Genomic DNA, 22,651 nt, shown 5'->3' with positions numbered 1-22,651 from the left:
GTTGAAGAGTAATTTGTTTGATTGAAAAAAGACTTTTAAACCTGAGTGATCAAAGAAGTAAATCAAAGAAGATTTAATATGAGTGAAATAATCACGGCAAGTTATGTTTTTTCTTCTTGTTTTATACTTTTTATTATAGAGAATTTGAAACATTACAAATGTAGAAAGAATAGTATAATGAACTCTCTTATAATCACCCTACAGCTTTAACAATGATCAACTTGAGGCAATCCCCACGCATCTTGATTATTCTGAAGGAAATTCCAGATGTCCTTTATTTCGTTTACAAAAATTTTCATATGTATCTAAAAGATCTGGTCATTTTTAAAATACATAACTACATATCATTATCAACCCTGCAGAAAAAGGCAATTATTCCATTATAGTATCACATATCCAGTTAGCAGTCAGATATTCCCCATTTGTCCTTGTGTATTTCTCTCTCTCTCTCTCTCTCTCTCTCTCTCTCTCTCTCTCTCTCTCTCTCTCTCTCTCACACACACACACACACACACACACACACACACACAATTACATTTTTTAAATCAGAATACATGCAAGGTCCACTCATAGCATTTGGGTGTCATGTCTCTTAAATATCTTCTTTCCCTTGTAATTCTTTGTTAAAGAAACTGAGTCATTTGTCCTGTAGAGTTTTCCACATGCTGGAGTTTGCTAATTGCATTGTGGTGTTGTCACATATGTTCCTGTCTCCTTTATTTCTGCAAACAGAGTTAGATGTAGAAGTTTAATGTGCTTCAGGTTATATTTTCTCATACAAAGCCGGTAATTTTGGTTTATAAGTATCTTTTTTGGATCCTTACCAGACTTTTGTAATTTTCTGTTACCTCCTATGAATTCTCCCCGTATGCTCCTTCCTCCTTCTACCAATTCCCAGTCCTTTGGAATTTTTCCCCATCTTCCATAGAGGCCACCTATTTCTCATAATTCTGCTCTCTGTCTGACAGGCATCTGTTCAGATTCCTGATAATATCAGGTGGTTCTCCTCTATCACTGTCAGAAGGGTGGATCATTTTGAAATTAGTAGCTCTCTTTGCAAGATTGTGGAGGGGATGTACATCTTCAAAGAGAGGAGTAGAAGTGCACCTTTGTTTTATTTTTTAAAAAGTCTTGGTGGCTATTTTGTGAAACTGGCTGATTTTAACTGAATAGTACTATCACACAGGTGTAGCTGATAGAAGGAAGATACTTTATAAACAATGGAATCTTGAGGCTTTTATATCAGAAAGGGCTTAAAAAAGAATCGCAGTGTCATAATTTCTGTTATTATGTTAGTCGTCAATAGGGAGGTGAACAGTAGATGTAATACGGTTTTTAACCACTGCATAGTGTAAATTTCTTAAATATCAGCAATGTTTCTAATCTATTAAATAATTATTTGTTTACTGAACTCTTACTGACTGCCAGCCGCTGGTACATAAAGATGCAGCCTCAAGGTTCCATTTAGATTCCTAAGGGAGATAAACACGTAACTAACTATAATGCTATGTCACAGAGATACAGTGACTGTGTGAACTATAAGAAGTGGTTCTGTTGGGGAGGGTTAGAGAAGGCGTCAAAGCAGAAATGCCGTGTAAGGTAGATCTGGAACGAGTTGTCATTTACTAGGAAAATAAGATAGAAAGGGGTACTAGGCAACTAGAGCAATGGGAACAAGGATAGAGCAACATTCAAATATGCAGCATGTTTGGCAAACATCATTCAGACCACGGTTGCTAAGGTTTATAGCACGATGTGATGAGACTGGGACAGTAGGGTGGGTTCGATTATGGGAGGTCTTTTCTGCCTGTGGGAGAATTTTTAATATTTCACTATAGGCAGTAATGTACATTGAAGGTTTTTCAGCAGTTGAATTACCTTATAAGATTTGTATGGAAAGCTTCTCAGAACCAGGAGAGATCGGAGGCAGGAAGACCCCAAAATAATAAGAGTCTAGGTGATACGATGAGATTCTGCAGTAAAGCAACAGGAATAGTCAGAAAGTGTGGTTCAAAGTAAATTTCCAGGTTGAGTTGAGACTTAGGAAATGATAGAACATGGAGTATAAGAGAGAAAAATCAGAGCTGACTGAAGTTTCTCTTTGGGCAATTGAGTGAATGGTAATGCTGTTAATTTAGGGAATTGTGGAAAAGAATTTTTTTTCTGATATGTCACATAAGCAAATGCTGCAGACTCTGAGTGGTACTATTAGAGTAGGTAGTTGAAAGTATGGGTATAGGGCTATTTAGGAATATATTTTTGTTGTAAGTCACTGTGATGGACGATAATTGGTGCTACTGAAAATGGAAGAGATTGCCAGGAACAGCATGTAGAGTGAGTGACAAGCGAAGAGGGGCAAGAAAAAAAAATCATTTTTCTGGATAATTAACCACACCACAGGTTTATAGAGATATATATATTGTTTTTTCAATCATACTCTGACTTGCATGCGTTTTAAACTTTATGCTGATACTGAATCTTACAAACTGTTTTTCAAAATAGAACTGTTCTCCCTGATTTTTAGATTGAGATTCTAATGTATTGCCAGCTGACCAGCCGACAAAAGCTGCTATATCAGGCACTAAAGAACAAAATTTCTATTGAGGATCTATTGCAGTCTTCTATGGGCTCCACCCAGCAAGCACAGACCACCACCAGCAGCCTCATGAACCTGGTCATGCAGTTTAGGAAGGTGAGAGCTTGGGGCAGCTACCCTGGAGTTGTCTTTACTAATCCACTTCAAGGAAAAAGCTCTAGCCTTGATGCCCAATGAACAAAGTCTCATGGGAAAGATAAAAATATATTCACAAAGGCAAACATTCAGGGTTTTGGATCCCCTATCATTTCACAGGATGGTGTCTGCACCTAAAAATGTTGTCTTTTTATTTCCCTCCCTCTTAGGTGTGTAATCACCCAGAATTATTTGAACGTCAAGAAACTTGGTCTCCATTTCATATTTCCCTAAAGCCATACCAGATTTCAAAGTTCATCTACCGTCATGGACAGATCAGGGTCTTTAACCATTCACGAGACAGGTGAGCAAATGTTAATATCTGTTTCCTCTGGGAGTGTTTTTGTAATTGGGGGGGTTTGTGGAGAGAAATTTAGTGGAGAGTGTTTGAGTTCCTCAGCAAGAGATATTTAAACAAAGTGGACAGCTCTTTGTTAAGGCATGTCCTGGTCGGAACCTGTGCACTATCTAGGGTCTAACCGGATGACTTTAAAGGCCGTCGCCACTTGTAGTTGCCTTTCCAAACGAGGAATATGCACCTGTGTGCAAATATGTACTTGCACCAAAAGAGATCAGCAAATGTTTCTGCCCCAGGACCGAAATTGCTTTATGGTGGCTTATTTTATACTTGGAATAGCACTTGTGGGTGAACAGATTGGATTTTGAATTAATCAAATATACCTTCGTATCAGAATCAGCCATGACAGGTTTTGGTAAAGGTGAAGTGGTTGTTAATGCCAGAGACTGCTTCCATTTAGAAAATTGGTGTGTGGGTCAGTTTTACATCTGATTGAGGGTAGCCCTGGCTTCTGGATTTTTTAATTAGCTCCCAAAGGATTCTCAAGCACACCCACATTTGAGAGCCATGGATTTAGAAAGGTCCTTCTGTAGAGAAACTATATAAACAGTATCATCAAACTAATTATTGACAACATTTAGCTTAATGAAACTGAAATTGAGGAATTTCTTGGGTTTTAATTTTAAGAATTCTATGTCTGTGATAGCACCAGGCTAATACTTAACTAGATAGGCAGAAGGAAGCAGACGAGAAGTACGGTGCTTTTTGTTTAACATAGTATGTGAAAGCTTAGGGTGCTGAAATTGTGAGTGTCTGAAATAAAATGAGACTACTTTGAACTTGTATTATCTTCTTAAACTTTTATTAAGCACTTAACTACTTTCTGACATTTTATGCCATGATTTTTGGTACTAACAAACTTCTTAAAAATATAAAGAGTTTCAAACCTAAAAGATTCTGTTTAGTTTGGATCCTCCAGTGTAGTTAACTTCCCAATATTTGTATTTGGGTTCGGATTTATTTTATTTACTTACTTTACAGGTGGTTAAGGGTTCTTCTTTCTCCATTTGCACCGGACTATATCCAGCAGTCTCTCTTTCACAAAGGTAGGTATTTTGATCTTTGGGAAGGAAAGTATGCCAAGGATTTACCAGGGTGCTACTCTTTTGTTTTGCTGAGTGACTGCTTTGGAACTAGTAGTGGTTTGCTTGCATGCTAGGTTTTTATTTATAGTCTTGATAAGATTCAAGTGAATTAGTCATCTTCATCTATAGACTCTCTGATTTGTGACTATAACAGGAAGCAATAAAAAATTATTACATTGATCTATCTTTATTTTATACCCAACTCTTAAGAATTTCTTACACTCTTGAAACTCGACAGAGACAATGCGGGACTCTTATTAATGTGGTCTAGTTTCCTTCCCCTTAGTCTAAGGAAAAGAAGCTGCTCAACTTTGAGCATTGTCCACAATATTAGGAATCTTTCACCTGTGTCCTTTCCCTTTTTCTTTTTCCTGACATGATAAATAGAGGAAGGCACTTAGCAAAGGATCCAAAAACCCCAAAGGTAACTGATGAGCCAACTTTACTCTGGCCCATCTATGCCACCTCTCATAGGTCTGCCTCTTCTGCTTGTGATTGTAGTGCAAAAATATGACACCCTGACTTCCATCAAAGTGGCTGAGGTTTCGAACCTTTAGGATATATTTTGATTCTTAAGCCAAAATTCAGCAGTTCAGCAGACTTTGGTTGAGTATTGTCTCTTGGCTTGCTATCGAGTTTAACTTTGTCCTTTGATATTCTAGGTGTTAATGAAGAAAGCTGTTTCTCTTTCCTTCGCTTTATTGATGTATCTCCAGCAGAAATGGCAAACCTCATGCTTCAGGGACTTTTGACCAGGTGAGAAGTTTGCTTATTGCTTGATGAGAGAGCCTTTGGGAATAAACGAGGACAAATGTTGAGTACTGTGAAATTAAATATTTGATGTTATATCATCTTAGAGAGAAGCCTCTCATTCTATTAAGAATAAAAATTTTTATTAGGGAATCATAATTTTCTTTGATCATTTAATAATTGCATGATGCTTCATGATATACCATAAATAAAAACTATTTAGGCTCTTCTCCCAAATGCTACCAGAAGGTCTTCAAGTCTTCTTAATTTCTAGTTAGTCTACTATATGTTATTTGCTTCGGTGGGGCAGATGACGGCTGGTGATTCCTTTAGTTAGTAGTGATTGCAGCATAGTCTGCCGTAAGTGTTCCGGAAAACTTAGTTCTGTGTTATTATTATTCTTTGGTATAATGGCTTTCACTTTATTATCTTGTATTTCTGTAATAGTAGCCTCATTAGGAAAGGCGCTCCCTAATACGAGGATATTTTTATGATAGAGTTTTTGTGATAGAGTTGAATATTTCTTAATACTGGGATGAGCTTTACGGAGGATTTTAGTTTTCATAGTAGCAAACCACGTCATGCCAAAGATAGAATTTACAGAACAAAAGTATGAAATGGCTTTATCTCACAGTAGGAAAGAACTGTTTCTAAAATGCTCAAGATTTACAAGAGACATGTTAATGAGAGACAAGGTTCCTTGCTGCTATGAACTACCCTCAAACCTCCATGGAGCACTGAATAAGCATGTCTGCTGTGGTTTGTTTCAGATGGTTAGCTCTTTTCCTGTCTCTGAAAGCCTCCTACAGGCTCCATCAGCTGCGCTCCTGGGGAGAGCCAGAAGAGGAGAGTCAGCAGAGATATCTGAGAAACAAGGATTTCCTTCTGGGGGTTAATTTTCCACTCTCCTTTCCCAACCTTTGCAGCTGCCCTTTGTTAAAGGTAAGGAATTATTTCAGCATTAATTATCTATGTAGTACTTGCTACCTTCCCTTTTCCTTGAATCAGTAAAAGTAGTAATAAAGTTGTCAGTTGATTTCCCAACATTGCTCTGTGTACATTTTTGGACTCCAGAAATAAGATTCGTAACGCAAGAAGAGAATAGGATTGGGTTCCAGCCTGTTTGGAACAATGTAGTCAGTGGTGGCAGAGTGATATCCTTCTAGTGAAATGTTGATGTGTCTGATGAAGAGTTGCTTAACCTCCTATAGACCAATTCCTCTACATTTGCTAATGTATTAGGTTACAAAAGTAATTTCAGTTTAAAATGTTAAAAACTTGTGAAAATTGCAGTTACTTTTGCACCAACCTAATACATTGCACTACAGTTATAAAACTTTACTAGATTTATTTTTGGTACAGAAAGCACCATCCTCCCATGGGTTTAAACCTATGCCATATTAAGTAGACACGTGCATCTTATTTAACACTCAAAGATACGCATCACTTATTTGTGTTCTTTCTCTTTCATGAAAATATAGTAGTGTGTTCAGAGCACCTGTTCAGTGAGGTCCTTCTATCAATTAGTGAATTTCCTGAGAAATTCAGATGTGGACAGTATGCTTTATGGGAAATTGATAGTGAAATATGAAAGTTTATCTAATTGAAGTTAGATTCACTTCCATTTCCTCTTTTTAAATTTTATTTTGGGTTGTGGAGAGACATTTGCTCTTGTCACTGAGTTACTGAGCCAGTGGGCTAGGTAGCTGAAAGCTAATCATATATGTGTAGTCTCATCGTCCTTACCTCCACCGTGCATATATTAAAATACCAAGCAGGCAGTGTATTTTGCAGAGTTTGTTGATCTATCTATCCTAAGAAATCTGCTTTCAACTAAGCAGAATGATCTTTACATGGTATCTAGCCTTAAAGGTTAGCCTAGGTTATGAATAAAGAATTATTTGGTTAAAGTTCCATGTATAACAATTAATAAAACTATAATAAAGCCCATTATATCTGTGGCTTTTAGAGTGTGATCATGACGCAAGTCAAGAATAGTTTATGTCACCTGGCCAGTATGTAGACATACCAGATGCTATGTGTACATAAGTTTTTAAAACAAAATATTCACAAAACAATACACACATATACAGTACACCCTGGGGTTTTTTTCTTTTACTTTTTTTTTTCTAAATGTTTTTTTATTGGGGAATATTGGAGAATAGTGTGTTTTTTCAGGCTCCATCAGCTCCAAGTCAGTTGGTTATCCTTCAGTCTAGTTGTGGAGGGCACAGCTCAGCTCCAAGTCCAGTTGCTGTTTTCAATCTTCAGTTGCAGGGGGCGCAGCCCACCATCCCATGCGGGAATTGAACCGGCAACCTTGTTGTTAAGAGGTTGTGCTCTAACCAACTGAGCCATCCGACTACCTTCTTTTACTTTTTTTAATATTAATGGGAAACTACTAAAAAATGATTTCATGACCCTTGCTAGTCAGGGTTTGAAAAATGCAGCACTAGATAACTGTACAATATTAGAATAGCTAGAGGACTAGATAAAAAGAGTCACCACATGGAAGATTCTGGATTATTCTTACAATAGTAAGAAAGGAAAGAAACTGACATTTTGGAACCTAAGGAAGAGTCTCGCTTTCTGAATATGAAAGGGAAGACCAGAAGTTACTCAGAGAGCAGTATGCACATTTCATTACAGTTACCCTGATGTAGTTGGTGATCAAGGTCCATCTCTGTTTTAGAATATTCTGGTATGTACTTGTTATATCCTTGGTATTCTAAGAGAGTATAAATAAAAAAGAAGTAATTTTGGAAGAACCAACTGATTCAAATTTGAGCAAAGTAGTTTGTTATGGGAACTGTTCCCTAAGAATGGCCTTGTTAGAATATGCTTATCACCATTATTGTGCTGTTTCTCACACTGGTTTCTCTGAAATGAATTTTTATTCAAGAAACATTTCTCTAGAGAACATAGATTTTTGTTTGTTTGTTTTGCAAAGAAGAGTAGAGAAGGAAATTTAAGACACCTAATCCTGTAGAACAGATTTCCAAAATTCATTAGTTAAGAATGTAGAAGTTAAAACTTCAGATGCATGTTTTAGCATACATACACACATCAAAATCACACGTCCTGAATTTCATAGTTTACTCTGATACTGCTAGTTTTTCATTTTTTTAAAAATCGTGATTGGGGGCGGCTGGTTAGCTCAGTTGGTTAGAGTGCAGTGCTCTTAACAACAAGGTTGTGGGTTCAATCCCCACATGGGCCACTGAGCTGCGCCCTCTACAACTAGATTGAAACAACTACTTGACTTGGCGCTGATGGTTCCTGGAAAAACACACTTGAAATAAATAAAACTTAAAAAAACAACAACAAAAAACTGTGATTGACAAAAATTAGTCTTTTTAAAAATAATTCCTCTAATACGGATAGCGGTGCTGAGACTTAAATGTAGTGATTATCTGTTGTGCTGATGTTTGAATTTGTCAGTTGATTTTAAATACAAGGTCTTGGGTTCTTCTTGTTTGTTGATTTGTGTGGGATAAATTCATTATCTGTGTGTGCCTTGTGCCTTTCATTCCCGATCTGACTTACTTGCTGTCATTGAGGTCTACAGAATACTTTTGGCATTAATACAAGTTACAAATCCTATGAAAGACCCCACTGCTTAAATAGGGATCCTATTACTGTGACATCAGAGAGAACATTTTTATTTTCACAGAAAACAGATTTACAACTGTGCTTAACTATTTTCAGCTAATAGCCTGAAAATATGACTTGAGAGGTATTTGCTATAATCCATATGATGAGTTAGAAACTCAGGAAAGACAAGAAAAGTCTTGAAAGATTAGAAAAGGGCCGATGTATAAATGTGCAGTCCATCTTTAAAGCTTGAGGGAGTAGGAAGAAAACTTGGAAATGATAACCATTAACCTAACTAAGCTATTGGGGAGGTTTAAATTTTTTTTTTTCCTAACAAAATTAATTAGTAACCATTTGAACTCATGATTCTAAGAAGCAACTAACTTGATTCTGAAAAGATGACCATTTGCTTTCCTTTAGTAGAAAACAGGCCAAGCAGATTAGAGAGACAAGAAGAAATACTAGGTATAATACGTTAAAATCTTTAAGCCTTTTCTCTTGTTGCCTTGGCTGTCCTTCTGGAGATACTAACATGCATACAGGGAAAGGACACAAATCATAAGTGGGTATACAGCTTAATGACTTCATAAAACACTACGAGAGCCCTGCTCCAGACGTCTCTGTGTGCCCACTTCTGTTCACTGTTCCTCTCCAGTGCCCTCCCACACAAGTTACTGTAGGCAAATATTTGGGTTGGTTCTAGTTTTTGTTACTACAAATAGTAAGACTGTGAGCACTGTACACCTTGTAGTGAAAATTCATATGCATTTTTGTGGGGTGTGTACCTACTAGTCAAATTGCTGGGCCACAGGGTGTGCATATGGCCATATTAAATAGATAATGACAAACAATTTTTTAAAACAAGTGCACTAATTTTCACTAACATTAACAGTGTATGAGAGGTCCTAGTTGCTATCCATCCTTGCCAGAATGTGATAATGTTTATTTAGTTTAGCCCTGCTGTGTGTTGGTATCTCATTGTGGCTATAAATTATATTTCCCTTATGTATAATGATATTCAGTGCCGTTTCTTAAACTTACTGGCCATTTTGATAAGCCCCTTTATGAATGCTTTTTCAAGACCCGAATTTTTCTAATAAGCTGTCTGTATTTTTCTTTGGTAGTTCTTTATGTATTGCAGATATCTTCTACTCTATAGCTTACTTTTTCAAAAACTCTCAGTAGTGTTGTCATTTGTCGAAGTTAGCATTTTTGTGAGCTGTTGAAGAAACCTTTGCCTGTACCAAAGTCATGAAGGTAATCCTCCAGGCTTTTCTCCAAAAGTTTTTTTATTTGCTTTCACGTTCAGATCTACAAGGAATTGAGTTTTTTGTCTGTGTTAAGGATTGTTGTTTTTATTGCTTATATTTGACCCATTATCTATTTGACCCAACTGTTAATTGAAAATATCATCCTTAACTACACTGCAGCATCACTTTTGTCAAACAAATGGCTGTGTACGTGGGGGTCTGTTTCTGGACTCTGTTCTGTTCCATTAGTCCATTTGTCTGTCCTAGAGCCAGCACCACTCTATCTTAATTACTATAGCTTCATAATAAGTCTCTAGGTTTGTTCCTCACTGTTGCCTTGACTGTTCTTGGCCCTTTGCATTTTCATGTAAATTTTAGAATCAGCTTGTAAATCTTGTTTTAAACTCTTTTCAGTGATGTAGATAGTGTAAGCCAGTGATCCCCAAATGCTTTTTGATTATGTCCCCCTTTTATTAAAACATTCTTAATCCATTTCACCAGTACCTATTTATTATTTAAAATGATAAACATAATAACATTAATATTGTTTACATTGTGAAGCTTGCATGTGCTTTCTTTGGAGGCCACTGATTTGGATAGTCAAAGAAGCCTAATTGGGTAAGGAGTGGTGATAGACGGGAGGACTCAACATTTACTGGAGAAAGGTTTCTTTTTCAGACACTCTTTACTCTTTCTCTCCCTTGGTGTTTTCAATTGTTTTGATCCCAAGGGCCAGTGGGCTTGAGTGAATGGGCACATTGATTTGTATGGATGGAAGAAGAGCTTATTGACTGAATGAATCTCCGGTGGTAGAATGTTTTCTGGGCTTAATGGTTGGGGGTTGTCTAACGCTTTTCCCCCCTGATCCTGGCTACCTTCAGAATAACCTCCTCCCAGTGTCAGACTCCTCCTGCAGGAGGAAAGCACATGTAATTAATGTTGTTTACAAACCTGTCATGCACCAGCAGCTACTGTGGGCAAGGTGTGTTAACAGTCACCGGCCCTGTTTTCTGGTTTGAAAATTCATTCACTCGCATAGTAAAAATACATGCCCAGACTTAAAAAGACTTTAAAAATAAAAACTATTCAAGATAAGAGTTGAAGGAAGGCATATTTAGTTGCCAGATTAATAGTAGATGGTTAGTGGTAAAGTTCAGAATGGGAGATCAATTTAGGTTGAAATGAATGAAAAAGTCATTATAGAAATGGTATCGTTTAAGTTGAATCTTGAGTGGTAGGGACCTGGATAGGAGGAAGGATATTCCAAGTTAGAGATTTGAGCCAAAATAAAGGACAGTAGCCAGAAAAAGGGCCAGAGAGGTAAGTCATGGGAGTCTTTGAATGCCAGTCTATTGGGATTTAGATATTAAACCAGGAGTCTCAGCTCTCTTTTGGCTTACTTTCTTCAACAGATGCTCTAGTTATAATCCTGGGGGGGGTAAAGTTTTGGTGGCTACTATCAAGCCCCGGGAAGGAGTCATCTGGTAGCAGGCTTCAGGAAGGCTGCCGAGTCACTCAGGTCATTATAGCACACCGGTGGTAGTGATTGCTGTCTTGGTGTTTGATAAAGATTAATCTCAGAGTGCGGTATCAGGAAAGATTGGACATGGGTCCATATTAAGGAGGATGTTACGCAAAGGTTGCAAGTAGTACGTACTAAGGACCCAACAGAAGTGGTTATAGACAAAAGATTATGAACAAAGGGTCAGGGGATTCTGATTGATTTGGATATGGATGAGCATTGGCTGTGGAGGAATCACTTCCAAAACCTAGAGTTCAAGAGAGGTTCCAAAGGGAATGGTCAATTCTATGTCGGGTTTAAAGTGAACACTTAGGCAGGCACAAGATTAGGAGCTCTTGGATGTTACGAATGCAGATAAGACAGAAGGCCCAGGTACAGGGATTTACAGGGACAGAGACTCTGGTTAGAGAGTGTAGAGAGTGGATAATGAACTGTGACTATTAGAAAGGAGAATAGGAAGGTATTTTAGGAGGGGCAGTTGGGTTTAAATCAAAATTGAGTTTGTAAAAGAGAAGACTCAGATTTGAAGACTGAAAAGGAAGACAGCAAAGAGGGAACTTGAACATCCAAGAGAGACAATTGATGGGGTTGTAAAAGTGGTTTACTACCGTTTGATATGGTAGAAAACTAGTGAATACTGGAAGGAGCTCTAGAGTGAACAGAAAGATAAGGTTCTACGTCTCTACTACTAAGAATATTTCAGTGTTCAGAAAAACAAGTCACGCTTAACATGAAAAAAAGTATTAGTAAGCAGTTCTGTAATTTTTTCTTCCTAACTTTTTCTCCCCCAAGTGTGAATGCAATTTAGATGTTTGGACATTTTCTATAGTCCCTCTTCTCTTTGTGGTCTGGTTATTTCAGGCACCTTGCACTTACAAAGTTAAATAAATGTTTGCTGAATGACTTAGTGAGTGCTGGTACATTGTGTCATTGCCGCTTTTCCCTTTGGAACTTGGTGTGTATTCTCATCTGAGGGAATGTCCTTCAGCCTAAAATTATATGTACAGTCTTACTCAGTATTTAAAACAGGATTTTGTTAAGAATTCTGACTTTACCTTGGGGGTTGGGAAATGTAGGTGGGATTGGTAATTTGTTTAATCATTCATTGGTTTTTATCGTACATCAGTTATTTTTGCCTTGCATTTGAGCTGAGAACTGGAAGCATTTCTTGGCACTGAGGAATACCAGCAGAGAGAAGCTCATGCATAGAAATCTCAAGGATAATTGCAAAAAGGGTCAATTGTGGGTGTTAGCTCCTGTAGTAGTATCGATACCTACATAACAAATTACCCTAAAACCTAGCAGCTTGAAACATAAACATTGAATATCTTACAGTTTCTGTTGGTCAGGAACTTGGGAACAGCTCAGATAGATGGTTCTGGCTCAGAAAATCTGAAGCCAGGATATCAGCTGGGGTTACGGTTATCTGAAAGATTGACTACAGCTGTAGGAACTGCTTCCAAGGTGGCTCACTTACATGCCTGGCAAGTTGGTGAAAGCTGGAGGCTTCCATTTCTTGCTGTGTAGACTTTTCCACAAGGCTGCTTGAATGTCCTCCTGGCATGGCAGCTGGCTTCCCCCAGAATTACTGATGAGAGAGAGAGAGAGAGAGAGAGAGAGGAGCCATAACGCCTTTTATGAGCTCGTTTTGAGAGTCATTAAGTCTGCTCACACTCAACGGGAGGGGAATTATACTCTCCCTTTTGAAGAGAGAGGTATCAAAAAATTTTGTGGACATCTCTTAAAATGACTATAGCACCTTACTGCTGGGCTGATGCCCCTATAGTAGTGACTTCATTATAAAGTTTGTTGTAGTCACTGTCCTGAGATTTTGGCTTAGGCTATAGATGGCTTCTGACTGTGACACCTTGAAAGTTCTTAAACTGAAAAGGATGTTGTCATCTCTCCCTTGTCTCCCTGTCACCCATCTGTTTACAGTTTTATTATGCACAGCAAATTGTCAGCTGGGGGAGATAATAAATACAGTCTAATATCTGATTTTCATCTTTAATAGGAATTCATTGGTCATAGGCCGTAACTCCTTGCGAGCAAAACTTGTCCTTACAAGCTCTGTTGTGTTCTATATCTTGCATTTTTGTTTGATTTGCCAACTTAGTTCTGATTATGTAACTTATTATTCATAAACATAATTTGTTTTGCTTTCTTTTGTGGTACTAGGAAATGAGGTAGCCTTGTTTTAATATGCAAAGTAAACATAAATTATGTGTCAAAGTTTTGATGGAAGAACAGGTGAGTTGAATCCAGATTCCATGTTCAAAATCAATTTTAAAAGTAAAGGTTGACATTATTCTCAAGCAGACCTGAAAAAGAGACAGGGGAAATGCTAAAATCAGAAGCAAATAAATGTCAGGAATCTTTTTCTTATACCAATCAAACAATAATTTTAAATAAAATTCGTTTGGAGCTATGAAATGAGCTTTAAATTAATTTTCCTGTACTCAGCTTTGTCCTCTTAATGCAGAAAATCCTTCATTCTATTCTCTTTTGTGCCTTGATTTCTTTTATAAATAGTAGTAGGAATTGTTACAGTAGCCTGTCTCCTGAATACAGCTTCCTATCAGAACAAGGTGAAGGCTGGTTCTTACTACTCTGAGGACATATAATGAGCGTTGACCTAACTACATGTTGTCATCTTGTTCTTGGTAAGCTGTCTTAGATCACATACTATTTGAGTCATATTCAGCAATGCTAAGTCTTCCTTTCCCCTGCTAGTAGATGTGAATGAATCTGGACAATGATAGATATGAATGAATCTGGACAGTGAGAACCTCTTTGTTTTTTTTTTGTTGTTGTTGTTGTTAAAGTTTATTGGAGTGACAATGGTTAGTAAAGTTATGTAGGTCACAAGTAGAGAACCTTTTTCTTTCCCAGTGTGCCTATAGAACTCATGTTCTCACCCTGTAGTGAATATTAAATTTGAATTCTGTGTCGCAGAGTTCAAGAAAGTACCATTCTCATAATGCTGCTTTGGGATGATACATAAACATCAAGGAACTAAGAACTGGGCTAGGGAAATGGAGTAGATGACACTTATGGGTGTTTTAAAATCTTTCACTTGACAGGAGTGCTTGTCTGATATTTTCTCATCTTCTGATGCTGTGTTCCACTTAATTTCATTGTGTTCCACCTTGCTTTGCTGGTGAGAATTTCAAGAAGGAATAGTATTTAGTTCAAAACTTTCATAAATTTGTTCTCACCCACCCCCCACCCCCCCACAGTGGGCTCTGGCCAGAGCTCCTTTCTTGTACCGTTTTACAGAGATTAAAAAGTACAAGTCTTACATATCTGAATCTTTTTTCCTTTTTTAATCTTGTTTTGCTTAGAAGACTAAAGACAAAAACCAGAATCTGTAGGAAATAGACCATTTAGCCATCTTTCGAGGAAGCAGAACAGATTTTATATTATAACCAGTTAAGTGTCACATTGAGAATGGTGATCAACAGAAATAGTACCAACATCGATTCCATCTCCTGTCTCAGTGTCAATGAAACTGTTGTCATGGAAATGGTCTACGGAGCAGCATATGTGTTGAAAGCTTTATATACTGTACAACTCTTATCTAGTAAGCCAACTACCTCAGAGAAATTGGGGGCATTTCAGATTTTGCAATTTAAAATATACAGAAGGGTCTAAACATAATTGTTTTGAAAAGTGGTGTATGTTTTAAACACTATTCTCTGTTAAATGCTTAGAGAGCTTTGACTGACTATTGATGAAGAAGCCCCCAAACAGAAAGTTTTCCAAAACTCTTCTGCTAAATGTTAATTTGCAACTACATTATCTATTATCTAGCATCATTTCCTGAGATCCTGAGAGCTGCCAACGCCCCTTGTGGAAAGCCCTGGGAAGCCATTGTATTCAGGGTTTTTCTGTATTTTATTTTCCCCTTTTTGTTTGGTCACTTAAAATATCTGTGAAACTAGAATCTATGTAGTCTGGCAGATGATCTATAAACATTTACTCCCTTTCATTTAAAGTGAGACCTTTTCTCTGTATCTAAATTTGATGTTATTTAAGAACACAAGCAAAAAATTAATTTCTAAGTAATGAAGTCCTAATATTAACATAAGTATTCTTTTTAATTTTAAACCAGACAGAGAGCAAAGTATGGCTCCTTGTTATTATGGTTAAATGTCTAAGGGAGGGAAATAGCTGTGTGTTTTCCATGTTACACTGTAGCAAGAAGTGTACAGCTGTGGGGCTTATCATTCTGCCCTACTTACTTTCCCTTAAGTCTTTTACGTGGTGCCAAAAGACTCTTAAAAAGCCTGACTTTACTGCTAAGTACATATTGTGGTGCTGGCGGCAAGGTGCACACAGCTGCCAGTGCCTACAGTGTAATGTGACAATCTAGAGCATGAGGACGGGACAACAGAATGACAAAACCCGTGACCACATTATAACCAAGTCACATCTCCTGTAGTGTGACATTCTGTTTTTGTCTTTGTTCGGGGTGGGGAGGGAGGGTCCTGTTTTTGTCTTTGTTCGGGGTGGGTGTTTTAGGCCAAAATAAACTAAAGGAGTAATGAACCGTCTTTTCTGTCCCTACCCCACCCAGCATCCTACACAATTATGTTTAAGGTGTCCTTTGTGTTCCTCTGTCCAACAGTTCATATCATGTGATGGGAATGTGGATGGTGTGGTTCCAAGGACCATCTGTACCAAGAAAGGTTTGGTGGAACCAATGTTAATAGAATAATCTCGGAAAGTATAAATTGAGCAAAATATGCTGGGGATAGTCAGGGTTTCTCTAAAGCTAAAGCTGTATGTCTGTTGAACATTTTGAACTAGTGAATTATTTTTATTTTTTTAAATTTGGAATCAGAAAGCTACAACTCACCTTGATTTAGTGACTTCCAATGAGACTGTCATCTTAACCTAGCTCCCAATAAGACAAGTGAATGTATTCTAATTTGGGAATGACCATCTCTGGAAATAGGATTGTTGTTGGACTTTTTCCAGAAAAGTATCACAAATGACATATTGTGTTAAAAGGACTTCCTACAGTGAAAGTTGTATCCCTTTCTTATTAATAACTACAATGTTGAAGAGAAGATAATTAAAGGAAATATTTATTCTTTTGTCTTTTACCTTTGTACTCTAGGAATGAAGTAAAATACAGCTTCTGTTGGGTTTTGCCTTTTGAGAATACTTAAATTCTCAAATTTAAGTATTGGCGGCTTTCAGAGATCCCTGACAGAGACATTGTTATTTTTCTTTAGAAGTTAGGGAAGAATTCAAGTTTTTAGGTCAGCTACTACTGCTGCTGCTTCAGCCACCTGGGTGGCAGTGGACAGCCCAGCTGGCAACCCTGAACTATTACTGTAGCCGGATGGCATGACCAATGGTTGCTAGACTTGTCCTCTCTTCTGTCCATCCCCAGGAGGGGCTAAAGGAGTCGCTGCTCATCATCAGAAATGTACTTTCGGAAAACTAGAAGATTGCTACCTTTTTACACCTTCATCTGTGTATCAGTAATAGGGTTTTTTAAAGTAATGTTCCTAGTTATTCAGTGTTGGAAGGACAGGGTGACACTCAGTCTAATACTCTTCATAATGGTCCTCACTCGGCATTCAGATGATAATGGACATAAACATGTAGAGAGGTGGATGTTCTCCAACGTAGGGTACTAGCCATCATAAAGATGAGAACACAGATATTGTTGAAAAACTCTGATCAGAAGCCTAAAGTTCTTTTCTGGGTAATAACAGGGACCTCAATATCTAGAGAAAAAGGTCAAACACATCAAAGCTACATGGACCCACCACTGTAATAAAGTATTGTAAAGACTTCCCTACAGTGTGATTAGAAACCACTGAAGACGTCTCAGCTCTGTTGGAAACAGTTAAAGCCGTTCATTTTGTTCATGACCATTATTGAGAAGATGCTGATTATTTCATGGAAGCCAATTAGAATACACATGTCCTACTAAACAGCTTGAGGTGGCTTCTCTCAAACTAGGATCCTGAAGAACCCATTTACTTTGGGAGAAGATAGGTACGGAGCAGAGAAGCCTTGAAGAGGTTTGGTACTAGAAGCTTTTGGTACTGGGATTATAACTGTTATTCTCCTGCAGAGGGTCCTGGTTACTATTCATCTGGCAGTTTGTTTTCTTGCCTTTGACTCCCTTGTGTGTTATCTTCATGTGTATGGTTATCAACCTGCCTTATTTGAGAAACCAGTAAAACAAAGAAGTGAAGTAATCAAGAATAAAGATCCAACAATAAAATGTCTTAACACTGAAGAAAGAACCGCATCTGTAACACTAATCCCCCTGACAAATCCTTTGTATGTGAATATTCCACACTTTAAATCTTTCATATGAATAGCTGTAAACTGAAGCTTTAACTTGAGCTGTGAAATCTTCTAAGATGTACTTTTGATAACAGTAATATAAATGAAGAGTTTTATATCTTTTTAAGTGGTGGCCAGGTAGAGGAACGAAAATACCTTTTGCTGTTCCCGACCACTTGTGTTGATGTCATTGAATACATAAAACCGCTAAGCTTGCTAGAACTACACTGCACTATGTTAATACACGTATGTGATGCTAAACAGCTCTGCCTTGAAAAAAAATTTAGAAGGAAATATTGTTGGTCATCATTGTCTTTAACTCAGGACCTGAGTTTATGTCCTCAGTATAATAGATGAACCAAACTCCTCCCCATATACACAACATAGTGTTTGGTCTAATGAAAGTTTTGTTGTCACCATTTATAATTGACGGTAACTCTTCCATACAAAGGTAGAATTAGAAATGACACTTGTTTAAAAGTACGTTAATAATGAAATTAGTGTGGGCTTTGACTATGTTATACATTTGGTTCCAAATAGTGTTTGTTTATTAGAATTCATAATATCCACTAGGAAGAATGTCTTTAAGTCAGATGTTTAATATGTGCATTTCCCCCCAGTTTTGATGACGTTAAACATAATTGTCGATGGCACTAATTCTCATTTTTGTTTTGTAGTCTCTGGTGTTCAGCAGCCACTGTAAAGCAGTGAGTGGCTACTCCGATCAGGTCATCCATCAGCGGAGATCAGCTACCTCCTCGCTTCGTTGCTGCCTGCTCACTGAACTGCCATCTTTTTTGTGTGTGGCCAGTCCACGAGTAAGTGCCACAGGAGGAAAGAGACAAAATAGATGGTATTTGAAAAAATAAACCAATTTTCAAGGGAATCATTTCTTAAAAAGAACTGTTTGAAGCTATTTGGACCTTGAGAAACACAGATTCTCAGTATTTAGAAAGAGCCTCCATGCCACAGCCTTGGTTTTCCCAAGCAGCACTGCTCGCTTTGATTGTGTGGGTTTAAGAATAGTTGTATGGTACATGGGAGTGGCTTCTTTCCCTGACCGCATTTCTCCTGTGTAGTTCCTCTCATTTAGTCAGGGGCTCTAATCTACCATGGGAGCAAGCCATCTGTCAGGTAGATTATCACCCAACAGCAGGGTCAGGGACAGTAGAATATTTGAAAAGGAGAGGGAGCCATTTGTCACCTGCATTGAGGTTTTTGAGGGTTTTTCAGAGGAGGGGGCCAGATTGGGAGGGAGATTTGATCTGGCCTTATCGCCTCAGTATAGTCTCCACATAACAAAAGGAAACATAACACTCTGGCATCAAGACACTTCTTAGTCTGCTGTTCTCTCGCTTTCCTCAGCGCTCCTGCCTGGACTGTGGTTCACGAGTATGTTCCCTCTGAAAAGTGACTGTTGCGCAGTCATCTCTGTTCAGCAGGCCGTCTTATTTCCAGATTAGGGGTCGTTTCTGGTGTAGTTTCAACTTTGAGCAGCTGTTGGCTCCTTCCTGTCCCAAGTTTATCCAAACAGGTCACTCCAGTGATTGTTGACAGCATGGCCGAAAGGCTCCCCGGTGCACTGTGGTTGTTTGCTGTGCTTACATCTTCCGCTCTCTTTCTAGTCCGTGGTGGTCAGTGTCAGGTACCAGCTCTCTCACAATCTTGGAGAAATATATGAGGGGAAGAGAGGTGGAGATGTGGCCAGACCAGGTGGTCAGAGCAAAGAACAAATTTCTGTCTCTCCAACTTGTTTCCTTTTGTTGTAAAGGGCAACTTTCAGTTAGCCAAGAGACACTAAGAGGCTGATTTCTTACCTTTCTGGGTTACTTTCTTGTTTTCTCCACTCATCCTAGGAAGTCTACTGTTTTCATAGTTCTATTCAAAGAGGGTGGAGCCGTTTGAGTCTTCCTTAGTGATTTACATCAGCTTGCATCCTTATTTTATTAAGTTATCAAAGGTCAGCATTTGGCAGAGGGTCCAAAAAAAGATGGTGAATGGGAATAAGATAATGGTGTTGAATCCTATTGACTCCTGCCTCCTAGATTTCTTTCTGTGGATCTGTGTTTCATGAATTTGATTCCCTTGCCACTGTCAGCTTCATTTGATTTATATTGACTATCAGAAGGTATTTAGATTTTGTATGTATTCGGTTCTTCCAAAGCATTCTTGGTCTTTGAAGCTTAAGTTGATAACAGAGAAATGCATTTTTTCTAGGAAACCTCTAAAAGTCAAGTACTGGCGTGGAAAGCAGGCATCATAGTTGTGTGGTTTGTTTCCTTCTCACTCTCCTAATCTGATGTGTATACTGAGATGCCCGATAAGAGGAAGTCTTCATTTTTGAGAGCAGTATGTCGACATTTTTACTTCTCATGTTACCAGTGTTTTATAGAGCCAATATAAATTTAACTGCCTTGAACTGTAACTGCATTTGTGGACATAAAAATTATTCACTTGTACCACTCACAGCTCTATAACCAACCACTCGGAAGAACAGCCCCACTTTCCCAACATATTCGCAGATGGGTACCCCAGCTGTACTACAGAGTGTTGTTTTCTGAGGAGCCAGGTATCTAAACTAACATGGCTGGTCCTGCTATTTCCCTAAAGGACAGTAAACAGTAGCTTGAAGAAGGCTATAATAGCAGAAAGGTGTGGCGACAGTCCAAGCAGGAGAAAGCCCTTAGCCTTTGACTGAAGGGCTCCTTCCTGGCCTCCTACTTGGCTCCTCCCCCTATATTTGTAGTTTCTTCACATAGCATGTGCTAAACCTGAAAACGGGAGTAATTACACCGTGGTTATGAGGAAAGGAAAAAGAATTTTAAACATGTCTGCATATTTTATACACACATTCTTGCCTTTCAGATCAGATCTGGGGTGTGAATAAGGCAACATTTCATGAGATACCTTAATCATACAGGTTTCTAACCCACCTTTGTTGGAGAGATACTGATTTCCTTTGAAGCTTCAACCTTGGCCTTTAGTTAAGACAAATTAATTTCCCTGGCACATGCTATGAAAACTTTAGGGTCAGTTCAGGAAGAACTGTGCCATTAAGGAAGGAATTATAGGAGCTGTTTTCTCATGAGCTGAGGAAATAATTCTGCAGGGTTAATAAACTAAGACCTGGGAATTCATCTTAGTAAAAAACTAGCGCTTGGAGCCGTTACGCTTCATAGAGCCAGAGCAGGAATACGCTTGTCTTCAGGAAGGACGCGCTGAATGCTTGAGGAGGCAGCGCCTGAAGATAATATAGTTGAGGAACTTAATGAAGCAAGAAACAGAGGTTAGCTCATGTGGGACTGAAGGGACTGCGTTTCCATTTGTGTCATGTTTCATCTCCCCCTGCTTCTGAGCCATCAGGAAGGCCACTTGGGGTGAGCAGAATGGGCGGAGGCTGTTGAGGATAGAGCTGCCTTGGAAAGCGGGATTTAAGTAGAAATGGATTTGTTCGTTCCCTTTTGGGCCTCATGAGTTTGCTCTTTGTGTATTTACAACATAACATTCTATGATCTGCGTGTATTTTAACGCAGAGCTCCTGCCAAAGCAGCTTATCAAAACAGTAAAAAATCTTTCACTAAGAACTGTGCCTTGCAAACCTCCCAGTTTCAATTCTGGACTTGGAAGGATATCAGCAAAATGAAAATTAGAAAATAGGTGAACGTTTACAACTAGAACAAAATTGGTTTGTTTTTAAACTCCTAAGAGTTCCTAGAAGTGCATCACAGACAAGGAAAGCATTCTTTCCTGTGTCGCTGTTCTACCCCATCCCTCAGGCTTAGATTCTAGCTTTTGATTTTTTTCATCCTGAAAATACGGGCCCAGAGTCTTTATGTATCATTCCAGTATAAGTTCTGCTGCTCTACAAAGAGACATCAAAGCAGTTATCTTGATGAGTAACATTGGCCAATAAGTCTCACGGACTATGCTTTACTCATCCAAGAGTACGTGCTGTGTGAGATACAGTACCTGGTCATGAGATACGATGCTGGTCATACTTCTGTAGTCCCGACCACTGCTTCCTTCACCGTTTTTATGGAAGTATAGCAGCTGTTGATTGTGAGGTTCTGGGGCTCATACCCTAGATGGTGGAGTATCTGCTAGGCCACTGCCAGGACAGACCATCGCAGGAAGAGAGCCGGTTTTATCCATCTCCTTTGTAATTCAGTGTGTGTTTGCCTATGCTCAACTTCCAGTGGGAAAAGTGACTAACTGGGAAGCAAGAGAACAGACTCCTTCTGGAGAGGGTAGAGGTAACCTTAGGTCACTCAAATCTGCTCTTACTACTGTCTGCAGAAGCCAGTTTCTGTATGAACCTATCTCTCTGGGTTTTGGAACTCAAGGGGCCCAGCTTGTTGTGACCCTCTGTAGTTTTGCATCTGGCCTGTAGATGGCGCTGCTCCCTAGCAAACTCAGTTCAGCTTCACTGAGAGCCAGAGTAGCATATTCTGTGGTTGTTGGTAGATTATATTCTCTCTGGTTTTGGTGTCCTCTAGCCCCCAGCAAAGGCACCTATAGCCCCATGGTGAGCTGGCTGTTTATGTACTAAGGCAGTGTTTAGAAGGCTCAGCCTGAGACGATGGCGTGCTTGTTACAAACCTACATCTATTGGCTCCTCCCATCTGAATACACAGCTGCTTACTAGACTAGGAATAGACCCAGATAGCTAAAGAAGGATCCTTCTGTTCTGTTGGGGGGCAGCATTTGAGTGTTGTTGACCCTTGTGGTGAGATAAGAATCTGTGCATAGCCTCTGCCGTAGCCAAGAAATAAATCCACTACTTCTGGCAATTGCTCCCCACCCCCACCCCTGGCTTATGGCTTGAAAGAAAGATTCTCTTATTTTCCATTAGCTTTGTCAGTCAGCAACATGGTCAAGGAAGAGGAGAAGGAAGTGTTGATAAATGTGGGAGCTTTGCCACAGTCATTAAAGACAGCTTCAAATGCACTGGACCAATATACTCTTGATTTTTAGTGATGACTGACTAGCTCCAGCTCCCTTTCTGGCCTTACCATCCAGTGTGTGGCAAATTGAACTTTGCCAGAA

The 22,651-nt window shown here is 38.7% G+C and overlaps 1 protein-coding gene across 2 annotated transcripts in view; it reads left to right on the top strand.

Annotated features, from left to right (window-relative positions):
• INO80 (INO80 complex ATPase subunit) overlaps positions 1-22,651 on the top strand; it is a 108,536-nt gene that overhangs the window by 50,102 nt on the left and 35,783 nt on the right. For both annotated transcript variants that reach the window (XM_081048215.1, XM_081048214.1), the window contains exons 20-25: positions 2,525-2,692; positions 2,902-3,035; positions 4,071-4,135; positions 4,837-4,930; positions 5,695-5,866; positions 18,283-18,423. In XM_081048215.1, the coding sequence (XP_080904341.1) occupies positions 2,525-2,692; positions 2,902-3,035; positions 4,071-4,135; positions 4,837-4,930; positions 5,695-5,866; positions 18,283-18,423 (774 nt within the window). The remainder of the gene's footprint in view (positions 1-2,524; positions 2,693-2,901; positions 3,036-4,070; positions 4,136-4,836; positions 4,931-5,694; positions 5,867-18,282; positions 18,424-22,651) is intronic.

The sequence above is a fragment of the Rhinolophus hipposideros genome, assembly GCF_964194185.1.
Source record: "Rhinolophus hipposideros genome assembly, chromosome: 5".
Lineage (NCBI taxonomy): Eukaryota > Metazoa > Chordata > Mammalia > Chiroptera > Rhinolophidae > Rhinolophus > Rhinolophus hipposideros.
The sequence above is the reverse complement of the archived record's forward strand: the minus strand, read 5'-3'. Positions and strand labels throughout refer to the sequence as shown.